We start from the raw sequence: 21,857 nt of genomic DNA, 5'->3' as shown, positions 1-21,857 counted from the left end.
AGCTTGTCAATATGGTCGTCGCTGATATGATGGAGAAGTACGGGTATGCATTATGCTTTTTATGTACAGTATTTCTAGAAAACATGCGATTTGCGTGCATTTGTATCATAATGGCATGGGTCATGCAAATACAGTGTAATTGTATCGCTTTTTAGCTGGGACATGGCAGGAATAAAATGTTTAACATTTTGAGAGATTTGAAATATTAATGGTGAAGTAAATTAAATTAAGATTGTTTATTATCAATTCAGGAGCGCTCCACCTATGGATGTTCGAACCAGATACGCTGTTGGCATTGTTGCACTTTTCCCTTCACTTAAAGATCCCTACTCCCAAAAAGGATATGTGAGTAGACATTTTCAGACAGTACATTTTATGAAAAATTGAAACAACGTTGAAAAAAAGGAGATTTAAATATGTCATAAATAACTTCCCTGTTCTGTTTGTTTTTTTAGGAACATTTCTTTGACGCAAGCAGTAATGAGGGGTACATCGCTTGGAAGTTAAAAAACATGCAGAGGGAGCAAAGCCTTGGCAGGAGGAGCAGCAGCTCTACCAACACTAAAGAAAAGGGACCAGAGGTTGAAAGAGTGGTGGCTACAGCTGAGCAGTTAGAAGGGGACCAGTGTTTGGAGGCCATCTCTCTCCTGAAGCACAGCACAGACACCGAACAGATCTTCATGAAAATGAAACAAACATTCCAGTACAGGCAGACACTGATTCATAATCCTGAGAAGTCTAGCACCGTGTTCACAGTCTTCCCTAGATTCCTTGACACAGTGGGATTGGTGAGTTTTATATTTTAGTTATGTTTAGTTGGAACAAATGGTCACTGTGTCTAAAATCTATCCTGATCTGCCATGTGATTTCTTTTCCTCCCATAGGTCCAACAAGACTTCCAGCTGCTGTTTGGAGATGAGACCGCGTCAAAATTGTTGGAAAAGTGGGGGACGTCACTGAAAACTAAAATTATCCAAGAAGCAAACAACATCACCAAAACTCCCATGCTTGAGTCTCTGATCCATGCTGCTGAGGGGAACCCAGATGAAGATGTTTCGAGTAAGTTAACAATCAATCACATTTTGTTCATGTTCAACTGTTCAGTCATGAGTGATTAAGTAAAAATGTTTATTATTAAGGCTGGGACAGTGACATGGCCTCCCTGCTGCTGATGGTTTTTCTTCTGCCTCCTGCGCCTGGTGGGAAAAAGAGACCTGTGAAGATCAGTGTACGGGAAGCTGTAGATCGTGTTGTGAAGTTTCACAAGGTCAGTGGCTTAAGTTTGTACCAATGTTGGTCTCACAGCATTTCAGGTTGACTGCATCTTTAATAACCCTGCTGTTTTCTCAGTCAATTCTTAAAGTGCCCAATGCGTGTACATTCATCACAAATGACGCTCAGTTTCTTAAGTTTTGATGTAGGCACACACTCCTAAGTTGTAGGACTAGGAAATGGTAAACAGTCACAATTGGTAAATGACACCACTGTCGTCCCATTAAATGTATATATTATACATTTGAATTTAGAATTTTTCTTTATCATACATTTACTACATATTTATCATAATTTTCAGTTGCCAATTACATAAAAAAGAATGTATATGTATATATATATATATATATATATATATATGTATATATATATATATATATATATATATATATATATATTTTTTTTTTTTATTAAAAAAAGAATTATATTAATATTTGTTATTTTTTTTATAGTCTGGCCGCAGCCTGGAGGAGGTGACTGGTGCAGACAAGGGGAGACAGCCATTTATCCTGGCAGTTGGATTATCAAGAGATGGCATCCATGACTACTACATCGCGGTGGATGGACAACTCCTTCCTTGCAAGGCTAAGTCATCCCTGTCAGCCTTTGATGAACTTTTCAAAACACATTATGTGTTTGGCATCTCTTATGACCAGGCTCTGAACAACATGTACACATTTGTACAAACCACAATCTACAACATTGATGTTGGGCTTTGTCACGAAAGCCCAAGGGTGAAGGACATGAGATCAAAGGTCTTGTGCTAAGAGCATTCAAACATGGGTCTTCGGTGTTTTGTATGCAAGCAAACATTAAGTAATGTAAAGGAATTGGTTCGACATCTCAAGTTTTTGCATGCGTTTTATCCTGGCAAAAAGTTTCTTCTGACCTGTGATCAAAGTGGTTGTCATCAAAAATTTCAGACATATTCAGGCTTTAGGAAACATCTTAACACAAAGCATTGCAATGGCAATCTAAATGATAGTGATAGCAATGATGATGAAGAACCAATCCCTCCTTCAGCTGCTGTTTGTGATCAACATAATTTGTCATCTAGTTGTCTAACAGAACACGCAGAATGTTCAACTAGTGCTGCAAGTCACAGAAAAAAATACCCAAGACATGTGTGCATCCCTTATTGCAAAACTTAAAAGCAGTGGTGTGCCAACTACAGTTGTTTCATCAGTTGTTGAGAATATGGAGGAGCTTGTACATGAAGTACACTCAAATATAAAACATGATGTTGCAAACTTATTCCCCAATGATACAAATACACAGGCAACATTAAGCAATTTTTTTGAAACCCTTGAAAATCCATTCACACATGTAAATACAGAGACAAAATGGAAAAGGTACTTTAATGACAAGTGTGGCATGGTGGAGCCAGTTGAGATCCCACTTGGTGTGAGGTATGACATTAGAAGGAATAGGGCTTCAGGCAGATATGACCAAGTTCCTGTGACAGATAAATTTGTGTATGTCCCCTTACTAGAAACTTTAAAGTTTATATTTTCAAACAAAGAAATTAGAAACTACCTTGTTCAATCTTGTGAACAGAGTGATGTTTATTAAGATTTTTGTGATGGCACATACTTCAAAGAGCACCCCCTTTTCTCTCAGAAAATTAATTCTCTTCAAATACAGTTATTTTTTGATGAATTTGAAACGGCAAATCCACTTGGGTCAAAGCATGGCATCCATAAGATTGGTATTATATATTTTATTTTAAGAAATTTTTCCCCAAAGATAAATTCTGCCCTGATGAACATTCATCTTGTTTCACTTTTTCATAGTGACGATGTAAAAAAGTATGGATTCAATGCAATACTAGAGCCGCTGATGCATGACCTAAAAATTCTTGAGAACAATGGAATTGAGGTTCCTTTCTCTGATGAACCTCTGAATGGGACAGTTGCTCAAGTAACTGGGGACAATTTGGGATTGCACACACTTCTTGGATATGTTCAGTCATTTAGCGCAAATTCTTTTTGCCGTTTTTGTTTAGCTGATAAGGATACTTGTCAAACTGTTTTCTGTGATGATGATGCAAGCATAACATTACGCAGTAGAGAACTACATGCTCAGCATTGCAAGGACATTGAAGAAGATTTCAATAACATGTTACAGGTTCAATAAAAAAAAGTTTTAATGGAAAGAAATTTAAACTGACTGGTGCTTTTTGTATTGGTAGCATGTGCTTTAATTGATTGTAAATTGTATATAATTTTTTTTTAACTCCTATCAGTTGCTATACAACACCGAGTAAGATTCAGTTTTAGCAATTTGTAGTGTCCAATAAACACTAATTTGGAGTAAATATTAACACTCAGCAGTTGTAATACGACACCGAGCAAGATTAATTTTTAGTGTCAAATAAACACTAATTTGGAGTAAATTTGAACACTGCAGTTGCAATGCTACACCGAGCAAGATTACATTTTAGCTCTTTTCGGTGGCCAATAAACACTTTGTTGGAATATATTTTAACTCTTTAAAGTGGGCACATAACACTGGGTTATAGTCATTGAAGTGCCAATGAGGGTACATTTTTACTCTTCACAGTGTTTAAATCTCAGTGTTTAAAAAAAACTCTATGGACAGTGTTAAATGTACTCCAACTATTTGGACCCAAATAAACCCCGAAATTGGTGTTAAATGTACTCCTATAGAGTTGAATATACACTGTCATTTTTGCTGTGTAAGAACATATCTCAGTGTGGAAAAACGGTGGCCTGTTCCTTTCAGCCTCATGTGAAGTATTTTTTGTTTTTTACTTTCCTATTTCAAGCGAGATTTACCCTAGAACTGGTCTGAAATGTCCTCAAACAAGCAAAGCAAACTCGGTCCGATCGGGAAAAGTGTCTAAATGAGTGAAAACCGCTCAAAACAAGAAACATTTCCTCAATTCAAGTCATTTAAGACAATGCTTGATATTGACTTTTTGCAGTGCTGGTTTTGTCTAGTTCATGCAAACGCAGTTTCCTGGATAAGCCGATATCCAGGTTATTAGAAATCTGGATATTCCCACAGTTTCCAGGATACTGCACCATGTAAACACAGCATCCTGTTTTTTGACCATGGCTGATGAACTGAGCATGTGCAAACCTTTGAAACAGACATGGCAGGAGCAAAAACTTTCATACAGCCACTTTATCTTAGGGCTGTGCAATTAATCGAAATTCGATTACGATTTCGATTACAACAGTAAACGATTACAAAATTAGCATAATCGCAAAAAATCGATAATTTTTTTTTGTAATTTAAAAAATATATATATATATATATATATATATATATATATATATATATTTTTTTCTAATTTAAAATTTTTGGATTTTTGTCTTTTTTTCTGCTGGATTTTGTATTTTTTTTTTTGATGGATTTTTGTCTTTTTTTGCTGGATTTTTGTCTTTTTTTGCTGGATTTTTGTCTTTTTTTTGCTGGATTTTTGTAATTTTTTTGATGGATTTTTGTCACTTTTTTATGGATTTTTGTCTTTTTTTGATGGATTTTTGTCACTTTTTTGATGGATTTTTGTCTTTTTTTGATGGATTTTTGTCTTTTTTTTGCTGGATTTTTGTAATTTTTTTGATGGATTTTTGTCACTTTTTTATGGATTTTTGTATTTTTTTTTGCTGGATTTTTGTCACTTTTTTGATGGATTTTTGTCTTTTTTTGCTGGATTTTTGTCTTTTTTTGCTGGATTTTTGTCTTTTTTTCTGCTGGATTTTTGTCACTTTTTTGATGGATTATTTTAAAGGCAACAAATAATCGTTTGAATAATCGTTATTTCAATTATGACAAAAATAATCGTGATTATTATTTTTTCAATAATCGAGCAGCCTTACTTTATCTGGTACCTTTTTAAACCAGACACTGAAGCAACCTTAATATTTAAGACTTAATATTTAAGACTAGGCTCAAAACGTACCTCTTCGAATGAGCTTATAATCAGGTCAGTTAAAGCTCTGACCCACAGCCTGAAGTGAAGCTGCCTCAGGAGGAACACTGCTGTGGGAAGTACGGTCCACTGAGCGCTGTCCTCTTCTTACTGCAGACTTTGTCTTATCATGATACAATATTTAATTTATCTGTAGTCTGTTCATCACTATTCACATGGTGTCTCCCCCCCCCCCCCTCGGGAGTGCCGGTCTAGATCGAACAGAGTAACCTGGGTGAACGGAGGAACGCAGTAATCTTCACTTTACTGTGCGGATGCCAAACTACTCCTGGTATTATTACGCCTTACAATATAGTTCCCCCTTTTATCCGCTTAGAAAATCCACATTGTTTAATTGTGTGTAATTATACTTTGTAGTGGAACACTTCACGTAACCATATTTAAATCGGGAAAACGTGGAAGAGCTTGGTAGCTTCTATCTTGACCTGTTTTGGAGCTAGTATCGCTTTTTTTGTTCGTTTTGTCAGACACTGAGGTTAGAGATGTTAAAGATCTTTTACCTTTACATGTTTCAGCGCCATCTGCAGGCCGTCATCAGAAGTATCACCGGCGTTCGGTGACGTGTCACTTATCAGCTGTTCTTACTTCCGAGGCGTGACCAGTCGGACGGTCCCAACAGGTCCGACAGACTGGCCACGCCCCCTGCCACCAGGAGGCGGGACCAGTCTGACGGTCCCAACAGGTCCGACAGACTGGCCACGCCCCCTGCCACCAGGAGGCGGGACCAGTCTGACGGTCCCAACAGGTCCGACTGACTGGTCACGCCCCCTGCCGCCCGGTGTATTCAGGGCGACAGGGGGCGTAATCATTGGGGGAGGGTGTCCCAGGTGTAGGACAGGAGAAACGCTCCTTCGTCCCGGTTGATGGTGTCGGTGCTCCGTTTCCTGATTTCTATGGCTTCTTTTATCCAGCGTTTGAATTTATTGGTTTCCGAACCAATGACCAACCAATTGTTGGGACCGTCAGACTGGTCACGCCTCTTTAGTAAGAACAGCTGATAAGTGACACGTCACCGCACGCCGGTGATACTTCTGATGACGGCCTGCAGATGGCGCTGAAACATGTAAAGGTAAAAGATCTTTAACATCTCTAACCTTAGTGTCTGACAAAACCAACCTAAAAAGCGATACTAGAACACAAGTAGACACAATGAACGTTACGAAGTTTATACTGTTTTGGAGCTATAGAGGAGAGAGGGAGAGGCTAAATGCTAACGCCGTCTGCGCTGTGTTTACGTGACTGAAGATCAGACAGGTCCTAAAGAACTCGCCAAAGCTCAGGTAAGAACATATCTCAGTGTGGAAAAACGCTGGCCTGTTCCTTTAACCAGGAAAGTCCCACTGAGATGAAGAATCTCTGTCGGGGGAGTCCTGGCCTCAGATTGGAACTCAGGGACTAATAGCAGATAGAGCGGCCGCCCCACCTGCATTTAGGTAAATGTTTAATGGAAACTAATGTGCCGCCTTTATGTAAATATGACGTGTCTCGCTCCTGAAGTTTCCTCAAAGCATCTTCTGTTTGTAACTTAGGGAGAAAAGGTTGGCGTTTTTCTTGTAAAACATTATTGATATTCAGCTTTTTTTGTTAAACACCAAACTCCATAACGGGATGATCTAAAACATGTTAAAACCACCGGGCTGTGGATCGTCCCCAGAAGGAATCCTGTTAACCCTACATTAAGCACAACATGTCAGCACGTTTGATTCATCCGGCATATGCAACACAGTCTCTTTAAAACCTATAATGTGGAGCCGTAACACCTCCTAAATCAGCTTACACCGGCGGGACCCTCCCCCAAATCCCCCGGCGACACAGGCCCAGGCACAGGGGGGGGGGCGACGAGCACCGAACATGGAGGAGCTCTGATCTGCACGAGACCAGAAGTGTTTATTAATCTGCAACAAAAACGGGTGATTCAAACACTGGGGAATGATTATATTTTCAGTGACTGTGCTCACGTTAAACACATCCAGGAGTAAAAACACAAACTTCTAAACCAATAAAAAACAGCATTTCAAAACAGAGACCAAGTATTAAAGGAGTTTCTCGGTTGTTTCAGCTCAAATAAATGATACAAATGTCAAATAACTGGTCTCATATGGAAGAATATATTATCATTATTGTTCTGTTTGTAGTTCCACATGACAAATATTTTAGTGTAGGGATGTTCAGGCATCAGGATTGAAAACCGAGCATCGTTTACAGGTACACTGGAAAAAGAATTATCATCTTAAAGGGGGGGTATTCTGCAAAATGGACTTTTTCAAGCTTTCCATCCTGTTATTCTGTCACTCCCTCATTAAAAACATGCCTGAAGTGTTGCCTTGGCACATTCACGTATTTCTGAGTAATCTGTACAAACTCTGATGGCGGCCATTTTAGGGATAGGTTTGCCTGAGTCCTCCTAGGAACGCCCCCACCTCCTGGAGACGCCTCCGAGCTTTGGTCACCAGCCGAGTAACCAACCACTGCTCCTCAGCAGAACCCCCTCCCCACTGATGCCACAGACAGCGTGTGGAGGGGGCGTGTCTAAAGGCTCAGAGGTTCTTAAAGAGACAGAGGCCTATTTCAAGACATTCACTACAGCCATTTTGAGAGAGACATTTTATACAAGGCAGTTATTCTAATTTACTGCATTTACAGACCAACAGAAGGTTTGTCATCATTGTAGTGAGATATAGACTGGTGCTATGGGACTGACAAAAGCAGAACACCCCCTCTGTGAGAGACTAGATGCAAGTTGGCCATTAAGTCGTTTCTCTATTTTTACCAGTATATTGGAAAAATTAACTGTACCCAGCCCTACTCAGGTCTCATTTTACTGTACGCAGCAAACACGTTCTCTAGCCTATAGGTATGTTACGTTTATGGACAAATCTGATCTTATGAACGGATATTTAATGCAAGTACCGGATCCAAGCGAGAAGATATTTTTTATGAATCCCAAACATTCAGCTACAAGAAGTCGGTGTCGTTTCACCATTTTACTCAGGGTTTGTTCATTCTTTGGGCAAGTTTAATCATTGTTTCTTCACCATTTCAATCACTCATTTCAATCTTTTGTTATAGTAAACTATGATAAACTCTCTTAGGGATAATCTGACCAGCAACCATTTCAGATCGCACTAGCGGCAGCTTCTATAAACCTATTACAAGCCACTGAACAAAGTGCACAGCTTTTAGTGAACAAGACGAGCCTGTGGTTGAGCTCCATCTATCTTGTCCACAGCCCAGGGCCGGACTGGGACTGAAAACCAGCCCTGGACTCTGACCAGCCCGGCCCACATGAGCGTAAATGAGACACTTCCACAAATACATGTTTTAACCTCTTACCGCCGCCTAAACCAAATGCATTCTGTCCTCTTTTGAAAGCTAAGACCCCCATCTTTTTCCTCACGCTGTTGCTGTGTTGGGTCACCTTTTGTATGTTTTTTTTTTCTTTTTTTTTCATTTTTGTTGAATTTTTGTCACTTTTTTGTTGATTTTTTATTGAATTTTTGTCACTTTTTTGTCACATTTTTGTCACATTTTTGTCACTTTTTTGTCACTTTTTTGTTGAGTTTTTGTTGAATTTTTGTCACTTTTTTGTCACTTTTTTGTCACATTTTTGTTTAATTTTTGTCACATTTTTGTTGAATTTTTGTTGAATTTTTGTTGAATTTTTGTCACTTTTTTGTTGATTTTTTGTCACATTTTTGTCGAATTTTTGTTGAATTTTTGTCACTTTTTTGTCACATTTTTGTTGAATTTTTGTCACATTTTTGTTGAATTTTTGTTGAATTTTTTTTGAATTTTTGTCACTTTTTTGTTGATTTTTTGTCACATTTTTAATTATTTTTCAAACATTTTTGTCACATTTTTGTTGAATTTTTGTTGAATTTTTGTCACTTTTTTGTTGATTTTTTGTTGAATTTTTGTCACATTTTTGTTGAATTTTTGTCACATTTTTGTCACATTTTTATCACATTTTTAATTATTTTTTCTATCATTTTTTCTTGTGTTTTATTGCCCATGTTTTTCTCTTTTTCTCGCCATTTTGACGCTTTTCTTTTCAGCTTTTAGATTCGGGTAAAGCTCGGTTGCGGCGGGACCAGTGGCCCTTCTGTGCCCCTCCAGACTGGACATATGGCCGGTCCGCCCCTGTCACGCTGCGTTCACACACAATAAGGATGTTTCCCCCCATAAGACCCTCAGAATCTGCAGAATCTGCTGCAAACAGGCCGCGCGTCCTCACAGTCTCATCCATGACTCCGGTGCCAAAACCCCGCTCCGTTACTGCGCGGTAACGACACGGAGGGATTGCAGTGAAGGCAACACCGCAGTCCGTGCTGGTGTAAGAGCCTCCCACACAACAACCACATGCTTCTCTCTGAGTCATAACATTGCAACACACGAGCCACGCCAGCGACACGAATGACGCGCGTGCAGTTTTCTGTCTGCAGGTTAACGCGCGTTTACGCAGACGTGGATGAAATGAAGGAGTTCTTACCCAGGAGCAGAACGCAGAGCGGGCCCCTCATGTCTGCTGCAGTGCACGGCTCGGGTTCTGAACGGACGGACCACGGGGGTTGTTGTTGTGGGTGTTTTCTGCCGTTGTAGGAGCTCTCCGGGCGGGCGGTGGAGGCGCGGTGGAGTCAGGGCGCAGCGCGGCGCGTGGCGGAGGCGCGCGGAGGGTAAAGGACAGACGGAGGGACAGGTGGCGGCGGACACTGGGCAGAGGGAGCAGCGGTCACGGCGGCTCTGAGCTGCTGCTGCTGCTGCTGCTGCTGCACCGAGGAGGCAGGAGGAGAGAGAGGGGAGAGAGAGAGAGGCGCTGTCCGGCCGCGAGGGGTCGCTGTTTACACTGATCTGAATGACATGCATGAATTTATCAGAATGGGTTTTGACTGTGGAGGTGCATTCACAAACATCACTGAGCATCACCGGATTTGCAGAAATAATAAACAAAATTGAATAAGAAATAAATAAAATAATGGCGATTTAATTAGTGTGGTTTACTAGGGCTGCTCGATTATTGAAAAAATAATAATCCCGATTATTTTTGTCATAATTGAATTCACGATTATTCAAACGATTATTTGTTGCCTTTAAAAAAATCAGGCAAAAAAAGTGACGAAAATCCAGCAAAAAAATGACAAAAAAACATCAAAAAAGTGACAAAAATCCAGCAAAAAAAATGACAAAAAAACATCAAAAAAGTGACAAAAATCCAGCAAAAAAAGACAAAAATCAGGCAAAAAAAGTGACGAAAATCCAGCAAAAAAATGACTAAAAAATGACCAAAAAAATTACAAAAAACATCAACAAAATGACAAAAATCCATCAAAAAAAGACAAAAGTCCAGCAAAAAATGGACAAAAATCCAGCAAAAAAATGACTAAAAAATGACAAAACAACATCAACAAAATGTCAAAAATCCAGCAAAAAAAGACAAAAATCCAAAAATTAAAAATTAGAAAAAACAAATGTGGAAAAAAAAATTTTAAAATTTTTTTTTTGAAAAAAAAAAAAAAAAAATTGAAAAAAAAAATTATAATCGATTTTTTGCGATTATGCTAATTTTGTAATCGTTTATTGTTGTAATCGAAATCGTAATCGAATTTCGATTAATTGCACAGCCCTATGGTTTACATCAGAACACATGTGATATGGGTAAAGTGGGACACGTAACTTTAATCATAATTATTTTTTAAAGTGTCATATTTTATTACTAAAAATACAAACACACCCAATAATTAGAATGTGCAGGATAAGAAAATAATGGTTCTGTGGATACAAGTTCACTTCATGTGTGGTGGCAAACCATAATCTACCACCAAGTAGTGAAAAAGCGGAGGTGTGTTCAATGACAGAGCATTTGGGGATTTATTTAAGGTCATAACTTTTTAAAACTAACAGATGCAGATTTTTGTTGATACATTATATAAGGAAATGCATCTGCAAACAAAACATCTCAAAATCACATGTTTACTCTTTATACTTTTATTTTTATAAGAGATTTTATCGCTGTCCCACTTTACCAACGTGCTATTGGTAAAGTGGGACAGTGTATTTTTGTGGAAAATCCTGGGTATTCGGTGTTTCTTTTATTCACACATCTTCAAATTAGATCAATTTAACTCTATATTTCTTGTTTTGATCAAGTTTTCTGATGATCACATTTCTGACTGAAGTTTTAACTGTAGTTCTTGTTCACTATGAACTCTTGATCGCCGTTTAGCAACATTTCAACATGAAGTTGTTCTTTCTTAGGTTTCTAAGTTCTTTAACTGTAGATTAAAAAAAAAAATGAAGATATATTTCCTTGCAAATCTTTAAAACATGTTTGTTCCCATATACTTCACCAATCGAAGGCGGCCTGAGTTCACAGATTAACATGTGTTTTTTGGGCGTGTCCTTCATGTTATTCCTCACTCATTTATAAACAAAAGTAAATCTGATGAAGGCACTTTACAGTATTATTCTTCCATTGTCCTGCCACTCGTTTTCAGTTTATGCCAAAGCTCCCGGTTAGTTCTTCCACACTGGAACATGTCTGACGGCACAGGCTGCACATCAGACACAGGTGCATGATGGGCCGATGTCTCACACGACAGTTAGAACAACCACTACAACCATTCTCTGTTGTTATCATTCACAACCTCTTCACATATTCAAAAAAGTATTTGCTACAATAATATTAATGATTTTGAATACAAAAAATACCATGTCCCACTTTACCAATAGCACCTCGAAAAATGTATCATTGGACCAACCTGTGTTTGAGGCAAAATTATAACTTCTGTGTTAAACATTTGACTTTTTTTCCTCCACTGGTGTAAAATAGAATCTAAAGCTTTTTAAAAATATACAACATTAAAGACTTTGGTATTTAATTCCAAACCAAAAATGAGGTGGAAACTGAATTTTCAAAAAGTGTCCCACTTTACCCATATTCACCCTAATAAATAAACAAAATAATGGCGATTTAATTAGTATGGTTTAATCAAAACACATACACCGCAGTCTTTTTCCACCTCCACTTTTTATTCTTTTTATTTATTTATTTTTAGCTAAAGTTCGTCTGTGGGAAATCTCAACCAGCATTGACAAACATGGCGGGTCTGACGTCACGCAAAACAGGTCGTGGGCCCGTTTGACTGACTAAAATGGTCTGGCAGTGGAATTAAATGTGATAAACTTTTATAAACTTTAAGGTAGACATGTGAAAAATAGACCTATGTCATACATCAAATGATAAAAGCGTTTTATTGAACAAGAACTAGCAGTTCAGGAAAATCCACCGTTACCGTGGTCACCAAGCTAGCATACATTTTCCATAGATACAGACGGCATCTCTGGAATCGCCCATATATGGTCATGTTTAAAAACAGTTAAGGGGGAAACAAGTTGGGTAAAAATCTAAACTTTCTCTAATTATTGCTGGGTTGCAGGTTCTAGAATGTGATGATGTCATCGGGCCCAGCGGGGGGCAGGAGCCAGTTTTTCCTATTAACAGCATTACACTTTCGCAAGTCGTAGTTACAAAGAAAATGTATGGATTAGAAAAATGATCATTAACATCAGTCACTGTGTCCATGATCTATCTGTAAAAGACCAAAAATTTCCTCAAAAACAAAATCATTTTTCCTCTATATAATAGTATAGGCCTTTAGATTGTTGTGACGTCACCTGCAACCCAGCAATTCAAAAACTACTTTAACAAATGCTGAATTATGAATATAGTTTCTACTAAATAAAGATACAAAGACATGGAGAGGAGCAAAGTGGTTCAACAGCCCATAAATACATGAATAACGGAGAATGCTAACATGATGCTACATGCTAGCATCGGGCTAATGCTAACGGTTAGCTAGCGTGAGCTACAACTGCCGTTTTTTCACTTCTACTGAACAATCTGCTGTGAGAAAATATCCATATTTAGACTTGACTTTATTTATGTGATAAATAAGTTAATATTCCACCAGAAAACGCCAAAAAAGAGGGAAAATTGCGTTTCTCTAAAGATTCTATTTTCTCCCTCGGCGAAGCCACGCCCCCTACTATGACGAGATGCGTCTGTACCTATTGACAAACATGGGTCTCCATGGTAACCGGCGCGCAAAATAGGTCGTGCGCCCCTTTGATTGACTGGAATGGTAGTGGAATTAAATTTGATGAACTTTTATAAACGTTTAAGGCAGACATGTGAAACAGACCTATGTCGTACATCAAACGATAAAAGCATTTTATTGAACGAGAACTAGTAGTTCAGGAAAATCCGCCGTTACCGTGGTTACCAAGTTCGCATACATTCCCCATAGACCGACATTAGCTAAACACGGTTTAAAAAGTGAAGGAAAAAAGCAGTGGATCAGCTCCGTTAGCTGCTGAGTCACTACTGGTCAACACGTAACTCACTGTGGTGTCCAAGTGTTTTAATGTGAACTCCAGAGTTTTATCTTATAAAATCTCCATAGATACAGACGGCATCTCGTCGTAGAAGGGGGCGTGGCCTCGCCAAGGGGGAAAATCTTTTTTTTAATTATTTTTTTTATTATTATTTTTATTTACAATTACATGTACAAAACAAGTAAAGCACTATTGATGATCTGTTCAGATTACAATGTTCACAAGCAGTAAAAGAAAAAAACATACATAAATAAAACAACAAGGTGCAGTATAGTTAGAGGTTAATGTACTTCCAAGGGGTTACACAGGTCTGGGTATTACTCAGGAGTTCATAAACAGATTCATAAATATATTCGTTATTATTGGTGCTTCTATATTTGAGGGATTTTAAATAACTGTCAAAGTCCACAAGAAACCGTTTAAAGTTTGAGGATGATTTAAGTATTTTTTGTTTATGTATAAAGAATTTTCCGAGACAGAGAACTACATTATAACACATTTGATTGTTCTTGTTCTGAAGAAGAGTTCCAAAAGTGATGCTGTCTCTTGAGATGGGGATTGGGATTTCAATTTGCCGTTGTATCCAGTCCTGTAAGTTCTTCCAAAATATTTGAGTCTTGGTACATTCAAAAAAAATATGATCCGTTGTCTCCACATTGTTCTCACAGAAAGTACATGTATTATCATCAATATTAAAACGCTTTTTTAGCAATACTTTTGAGGGATAAACAGCATTCATAATTTTAAAGTGTGTCTCTTTGGCTTTTGGTTGAATAGGAAGTTTTAAGTACAGTGTCCTTAGTTTATTAATGGATTTTTTAGCCAAGGGGGAAAATCATAGACTGTAAAAAATAATAGACGTCTTCTGCTCACTCCTCCCCGTTTACCATAATGACCACGGTCAAGGGGGAATTCATGGAGGATTCACAGACTCCTCCCCCCCAGCTCTGACGAAGCATGTTCCTAAAAAGGACATAAGGGCGGGATCTTCACCGTAGACTCCGCCCTTGCGTGACTTGTAGCTCGCGCTGCTCCAATGCTAACAGTCCGAGCCTCATTAAGTACCAGATTACAAACATTCTTCTCACGCAAACAAGCCTGGTTTCTTGAATAGTGACTAACCCAGCGTTATCACAGGAGGAAGATCCAGCCTAGTCTAGTGTTGAAACAATTTAAACCAGGCGTTAAAGTTGTTTTTAAGGCGTCTAAACTCCAATGCTTTTCAATGGGGGCCTAGTGGCAAAATGGAGGTACTACAGCAATGGCGGCCCTCCTCAAATGTATTTATATAGCACATTTAAAACAACTGCTGTTGACCAAAGTGCAGGGGCGGACTGGCCACACGTCCATTCTGGAAGAGCACAGAAGGGCCAATTTTCTCCTTAACCTCTTACCCCCCGCCTTAAAGTGATAGTCTGTAAGTTTGCAAAGTGAGGAGAGTGACATTTGAAAGTAAACTCCTCCCTTCTTGGACCAGAAAGCCCTTCTCAGTTTGCAAAACGAGGAGAGCAGGAACAGAGTTTTCAAAAGTAAACCATCAAGCCCCTCCCCCTCCCTCCTGATTGGACCCGACAGGCTGGTTCACAGGAAAAGCTCGTCTCATTGGTCGACACGGGAGGATGCTTGAGTCTGATTAGCTGCAGAAATCTGGGAAGTGTAACCTGTGAACTCACTTTGACTGAGCTTTACCCAAATCTAAAAGCTTAAAAGAAAAGCATCAAAATAGCAACAAAAACTGTGATGAAAACGGAACAAAAATGTGCCGGAAGAGCAACAAAAAACACAAGAAAGTGACAAAAACACGTCGAAAAACCAGAAAAAAAGTAATGAAAAAGCCACAAAAAGAGTGACAAAAATGCGGCGACAACATGACAAAACGTGACAGTCTAGTCGAGAAGCTTTTAGTTTTGGGTAAAGCCGAACTGGAGAAAATGCACTCCGTTCATGCGGGTGGTTCGAGGTTAAAACATGTCTTTGGGAAAGTGTGCGTTTACTCTAATTTGGGCCAGAGTCCAGGGCCGTTTTTCAGTCCCAGTCCGCCCCTGCCAAAGTGCTTCACAAAAGGTCTACAGTACAGAACAAGAAATATATAAATACAAGAAACAAAACGCAATATACAAAACAGCAAAGCACTAACAGCTAAGATTTGACCAGGTATGAGCTAGACAGAGTTAAAAGCTTTTGCATAAAAGTGTGTCTTAAGCAACGATTTAAACTGGTCCAGTGTCTGAGCAGCTCTGATGTGGAGAGGCAGGTCGTTCCACAGAGAAAGCCCCGTCCCCTTTAGTCACATATTTGGAGCGAGGAACCTCTAAAAGCAGCAGATCAGCAGATCTCAGAGCCCGAGCACCAGAAGCTCAGACAGATACAGAGGAGCAGCGCCATGGAGACATTTAAAGACAACAACCTCATCCTATAACACACAGTGAGCCAGTGTAGAGCAGCTAACACAGGGGTGATGTGCTGTCGCCTTCTGGTCCCTGTAAGGAGACGAGCAGCTGCGTTTAGCGCCCCCTGGAGGCAACGGATTGAACGCTGACCAAGACCAGTGTACACAGAATTACAATAATCAAGTCACGTTATAAAAGCATGAATGGCTTTCTCAGTGTTTCACCTTGCTTAGGGGTTTAAGGTGGAAAAAGCTTGATTTGACAACATGATTTATATGTTTCTCAAATTTAAATTCATCGTCTACAAACACACTGAGATTCCTTGCAAAAGGGTGACAGAAGGAAGCCAGAGGGCCGACGGCGCTGTCACAAGTGTCGAGAACATTAGAAGAATTTACAAATATTACAATTTCAAAAGCTTAACCTCTCAACTCCCGCCTGAACCGAGAGCATCTTTTTCCTCACGATTTTTTTTCCATCATTTTTTTGTTGGGTATTCAACTCATTTTTGTAACTCATTTTTTTTGGCCCTTTTTATTATTTTTTTGTCTAATTTTTGTCCTTTTTTTTGGTCAAATTTTTGTCACATTTTTGTAATTTTTTGTCACTTTTTTGTTATTTTTGTCATTTTTGTGACATTTTTTACCACTTATTCAATTTTTCGTCACTTTTTTGTCAAACTTTTCTCACTTTTTTGTCACATTTCCATCATTGTTTTCGTCTGTTTTGTCACTATTTTCACACCTTTTTTCCAGAAGCTTTTGGATTGGGGTAAAGCCAAACTGGAGAAAATGTGCTCGGTTCAGGTGGGAGTTAAGGGGTTAAAAGAAAAGCATCAGAAAACAAAAATGTGCTGGAAAAGCAACAAAAAAAGTGACAAAAACACAACAAAATGTGAGGAAAACGTGACGACAAACCTATGAAAAAAGTGATGAAAAAACAGGGGGAAAAAAGGCGAAAAACAAGAGACGAAAAAGTGACAAAAAAGCAACGAAAACACGGCAAAAAGCCACAAAAAAAGTAATGGAAAAGCAGCAAAAAAGTGACAACATTTCTGTCTCATCTTTGTTGGATTGCATTCAAGAAGTAAAGATATGGATGGAGGCCAACGTTTTAAGTCTAAACAAAGGATTCCCTTCGAAGAGGCCAACGCTCAAAGGTAAAGCTAAAGTAGTTTCAATCTGTGTGTAAAAGAAAACAAAATGCACAAATAAAGCTCCAATAACAAAGTTCACAACATCTTTTAATATCAAAACCATACATTACATTACAATATAATGACTGCAGTTAAACAACTTCAAGAGCATTTTTTTTCCAGCTTCAATGAATCTTGAAGAATGTTGAACACAGTGAGAACATGTACATTTATTTACAGTAAAGGCCAACACAACATGTGAAGGACAATCGCTTTGACAAGTGCGTTCTGTGTTCAATTCAAATATTGTTTTTTTGACAATTCATTTTCTACTTAACGTATGTTTAGTAACACTTTCAGCCAAGCATTGAACACTTCAGAGCAGCAAAGGTCCAAACCTGATGAAACATGAGTCCACGACCGTGTTTGTCCTAAAATACGGTGAATGTGATGTTTAGTCCGACAGGAGCAGAGACGGTCGGCGTCTAAAACTGCTGCACGATGAGCTTCTTCTTCAGGTCGTGGCTGAACTTGTTGGATCTGAACATGTCGCTGTCGTAAAAGGCCGACAGGTTGTGGATGTTGATCTGACGAGCCTAAAGAGGAAAGAAGAGGGTTAGAAAAGTGAAGACAATTGTATGTTCTGTTCAGGCCCTTAAACACTTTACAACTTAAAGGGATATTTCAGGATATTTGCCTCGTTTCATAGTTATCCAGAGTGTTGCTGATTTCTGGATATATATATTTTTTTGTAATTCATGCAGTTCTTCTGTTTGAAGAGTTTCGTGGCGCTAGGCTAATACAAGGCTAGTGCGTTTCTATGGTATCAGCTAGCCTGCATTAAAAACAGTGTGACCCGCTCCACAGAGCACCTGAGGCAAATCACTTATAACACCAGACTAACCATATACACGTCTGTGTCCATAGAGTAATGTTTGGAATATAACTGACCTGCATCACATGAATGATCACATTTTGAGGGACTATTTTCTAGCAGATCACTCCGCCGCCGCGTAGCTTATACAACCACGAAGCTGATGCTGCTCAAATATAAGGTCTTTTAAATAATAAAGGGTTAAAATTACTCCATCGACGGACATTTATATAGTTAGCTGATACCGTAGAAATGCACTAGCGCCAAGAAACTCTTCAAATAAGAACTGCTTGAATTACAAAAAAAATCTCCAGAAATCAGCAACACTCTGTTTAACGAGGAAATGAGGCCCTATGTCAAATATCCTGAAATATCCCTTTAAGATAATGAGAGTCAACAAATACAGCAGTATAAATTCTCTGCGATGAATGATCACTCGTTGTGGGGAAAATCTTAGAACCGTTGTTCGATCAAAGACGACATCAAGCAGTGTCTGATATTTTGGAAGACAAAGCCAGAGTCACAAGCATCAGAGGCCGGGCATGAGCGAGCCTGACTCCACATTCGACAGGACTTTCCCTGCACTTTTCCGCTGATATAAACCCCGCCATCATGATCATGGCCGACCGCTCATGGCGACAGACGGGGGCGGACTGGCCATATGTCCTGTATTCTGGCCGCCTGAACCGAGAGGATCTTTTTCCTCACAATTTTTTTTCCATCATTTTTTTGTTGGGCATTCAACTCATTTTTGTAACTCATTTTTTTGGCCCTTTTTTTTTTTTTGGTCCAATTTTTGTCATTTTTTTGTAAAATTTTTGTCACATTTTTGTAATTTTTTTGTCACATTTTTGTAATTCTTTTGTCATTTTTGTCACATTTTTTGCCACTTATTCATCAATATTTCGTCACTTTTTTGTCAAACTTTTCTCTCTTTTTTGTCACATTTTCATCATTGTTTTCGTCTCAGTTTTGTCACTATTCTCTCACCTTTTTCCCAGAAGCTTTTGGATTGGGGTAAAGCCAAACTGCAGAAAATGTGCTCGGTTCAGGTGGGAGTTAAGGGGTTAAAAGAAAAGCATCCGAAAACAATAATGTGCTGGAAAAGCAACAAAAAAGTGACAAAAACACAACAAAATGTGAGGAAAACGTGACGACAAAGCGATGAAAAAAGTGATGAAAAAACAGGAAAAAAAAGGCGAAAAACAAGAGACGAAAAAGTGACAAAAAAGCAACGAAAACACGGCAAAAAGCCACAAAAAAAGTAATGGAAAAGCAGCAAAAAAAGTGACAAAATGTGACGACAAAGCGATGAAAAAAAGCGATAAAAAACAAACAATAACATGAAAAAAAACCCCAGAAAAACAAGAGAAGAAAACAACGAAAAAGTGACCAAAAAAACGCCAAAAAGACACAAAAAAATGCAGCGACAACGTGACAAAAAGTTAGCATCACTTTCCTAGATTTGAGCTTTAAGATGAGGCGTCACAGTGTTGCTCTCCAGTCAAGAAGCTTTTAGATTTGGGTAAAGCCGAACTGGAGAAAATGCTCTGGGTTAAGTGTCTCATTTACGTTCATTTGGACCAGGCTGACCAGAGTCCAGGGCTGTTTTTCAGTCCCAGTCCGGCCCCCCTGGCCGGCGGTGCAGCACGTCGTAGACGCGGCGCTCACCTTGTCGTGCAGGTCCTTCTCGGGGATCTCGATGGAGTCGTTCTGCACCCCGTACCGGTTCCTCTGATAGGCCACCTGCTCCGACACCAGCTGCTTCAGGATGAACAGCAGCAGCTCGTTGTTGTCTCTGCGGAACGACAGGTACCGCGCAAACGTCTGCGAGGAAACAAACAATAAAGAGGGTTAGGATATAAGAAGGTTTAGAAGGTTTGCTACACGACTCAGGAGGGGCTGAGGTGTGATACTTTTACAAACTAACCTGCGCAATACTTGATTTTCAAAAGGGACAACATGCAAGTCCTGCGAACTGAAACCTTTCATCGGGGCCTGTTTGCTTTATTTGTTTTTAAGTCCCTGGGCAGGAGTTCTCACTTTTTAAGCCGTTTTACCTGGAGCTAGTTCCAGCTCAATTGTTTGTTACTATAGAAACAGCTGCAATAGATACAGACGCATCTCGTCGTAGAAGGGGGCAAGATAGAATCTTTAGAGAAACACATTTTTCCCTCTTTTTAGCCATTTTCTGGTGGAATATGAACTTATTTATCACATAAATAGTAGTAGTAGTTCAGTAGTAGTGAAAAAACGGCAGCTGTAGCTAGTGCTAGCTAACCGCATTAGCCCGATGCTAACATGTAGCATCATGTTAGCATTCTCCGTTGTTTATGTATTTATGGGCTGTTGAACCACTTTGCTCCATGTCTTTGTATCTTTATTTAGTAGAAACTATATTCATATTTCAGCGTTTGTTGAAGTAGTTTTTGAATAATTAGAGAAAGTTTAGATTTTTCTCCAAATTCTCCCTTGACGGCATCTCTGGAATCGCCCATATATGGTCATGTTTGAAAACTGTTAAGGGGGAAAACAATTTTGAAAAAATGTAGATTTTCTCTAATTATTCAAAAACTACTGTTTTTGGACCAAAACCATATTTAGAAAGAACATTCTATTCTGTGGAAGGCTTTCTCTTCATTACATGCAATAACCTCCTTATGTTGTTTGAGGCCAAACGGCCTTTAATAAATCCGGTTTGGTCAAAGTGGATTAACTTTGGAATCACCTTTTCCGTTCGTTTGGCAAGTCATTTTGCAAACAACTTGTAATCATTATTTAGAACGCTCAGCAGTCTATAACTACTCATTATCTGATAGTCCTGGCCAGGATAAGGAGACCTGCCGCACAGTTGGAGGCATGGATTGCTTTTTTATAATATCATTAAACAATATGGTCAGAAATGGAATGAGGGAATCTGGAAAGCATTTAAGGAATTCTACCGTGTATCCATTTCCTGCTGTTTTTCCATTAGAGAACGATTTTATTGCAGTTTTTATTTCATGTATACCGGCCCCTCTAAAAACTCTATCTTCTTTTGCCCCCTTCTATAACACGAAGCCGCCTGTATCTATAAAATGTGATTTAACTGTTATTTAACTGTTATTTAACTGTTGCCGGGCTGTGGGCATAATCACTTTTAACGGACATCCTCCAGCCAATCAGAACAGAGTATTCACCCGGACCATGGTATATAATACTTTTAATGCCACAAACCAAATAAAGACTGTGCACTTGATACCAATATATTTGATTAATTTGTATATGTAGAAAATAGAAATCGTGATAAGGAAAACATTTGGGAAACCGGCAGTTGAAGGAGTTCGTGTCCTGATCCTCACCTTCCTCATGCTCCTCATCACGCTGAACTTCTGCGTGTCGATGAAGCTCTCCAGCATGACGCGGATGGCCATGTTCACGTCGTCCTCCACCACGTAGTCCCGCAGGTGCATCTTAGCGTGAGACTCCGCCATCCGGATCATGGACTCGATGTGACGCACCGTGATCGGGATGCTGCCCGTGGCCTGCGGACCAAACACAGTCACGTCTAACCACACACAGGGCTTAAAGTGAAAGAAAATCCTCAACTTTCTGTGGCTCAACCAGGACTTTTATTGATACTCCTTATCGATCCGGTACTTTAATGGTGCTCTTATCGGTACTTTAAAAGATAGATAGAGGTAGATAGAGGCTACTGTATATAGGCAATGTAGCCTAGACCAATATTTTTTATTACACATCTCCTCTGCATTTGGACCCATGTATTTCCAATTTGTGCAAAAACTTAATATATGGGAAGTAAAATACAAGTATAGACCAAAATGTAAAGTGTAA

The 21,857-nt window shown here is 39.0% G+C and overlaps 2 protein-coding genes across 2 annotated transcripts in view; both read right to left on the bottom strand.

Annotated features, from left to right (window-relative positions):
* podxl2 (podocalyxin-like 2) overlaps window positions 1–9,763 on the bottom strand; it is a 47,863-nt gene extending 38,100 nt beyond the window's left edge. The window contains exon 1 of the mRNA XM_079578391.1: window positions 9,723–9,763. Coding sequence (XP_079434517.1) covers window positions 9,723–9,753 — 31 coding nt within the window. The 5' untranslated portion in view covers window positions 9,754–9,763. The remainder of the gene's footprint in view (window positions 1–9,722) is intronic.
* Window positions 9,764–17,597: 7,834 nt separating this feature from the next.
* Window positions 17,598–21,857, bottom strand: part of mcm2 (minichromosome maintenance complex component 2) — a 36,977-nt gene continuing 32,717 nt past the window's right edge. Inside the window, exons 17-19 of the mRNA XM_079579245.1 lie at window positions 21,365–21,547; window positions 19,695–19,850; window positions 17,598–17,745 (exon numbers count right to left, since the gene is read on the bottom strand). Coding sequence (XP_079435371.1) covers window positions 17,635–17,745; window positions 19,695–19,850; window positions 21,365–21,547 — 450 coding nt within the window. The 3' untranslated portion in view covers window positions 17,598–17,634. The remainder of the gene's footprint in view (window positions 17,746–19,694; window positions 19,851–21,364; window positions 21,548–21,857) is intronic.

Source organism: Gobius niger, assembly GCF_951799975.1.
Source record: "Gobius niger genome assembly, chromosome: 20".
Lineage (NCBI taxonomy): Eukaryota > Metazoa > Chordata > Actinopteri > Gobiiformes > Gobiidae > Gobius > Gobius niger.
The sequence above is the reverse complement of the archived record's forward strand: the minus strand, read 5'-3'. Positions and strand labels throughout refer to the sequence as shown.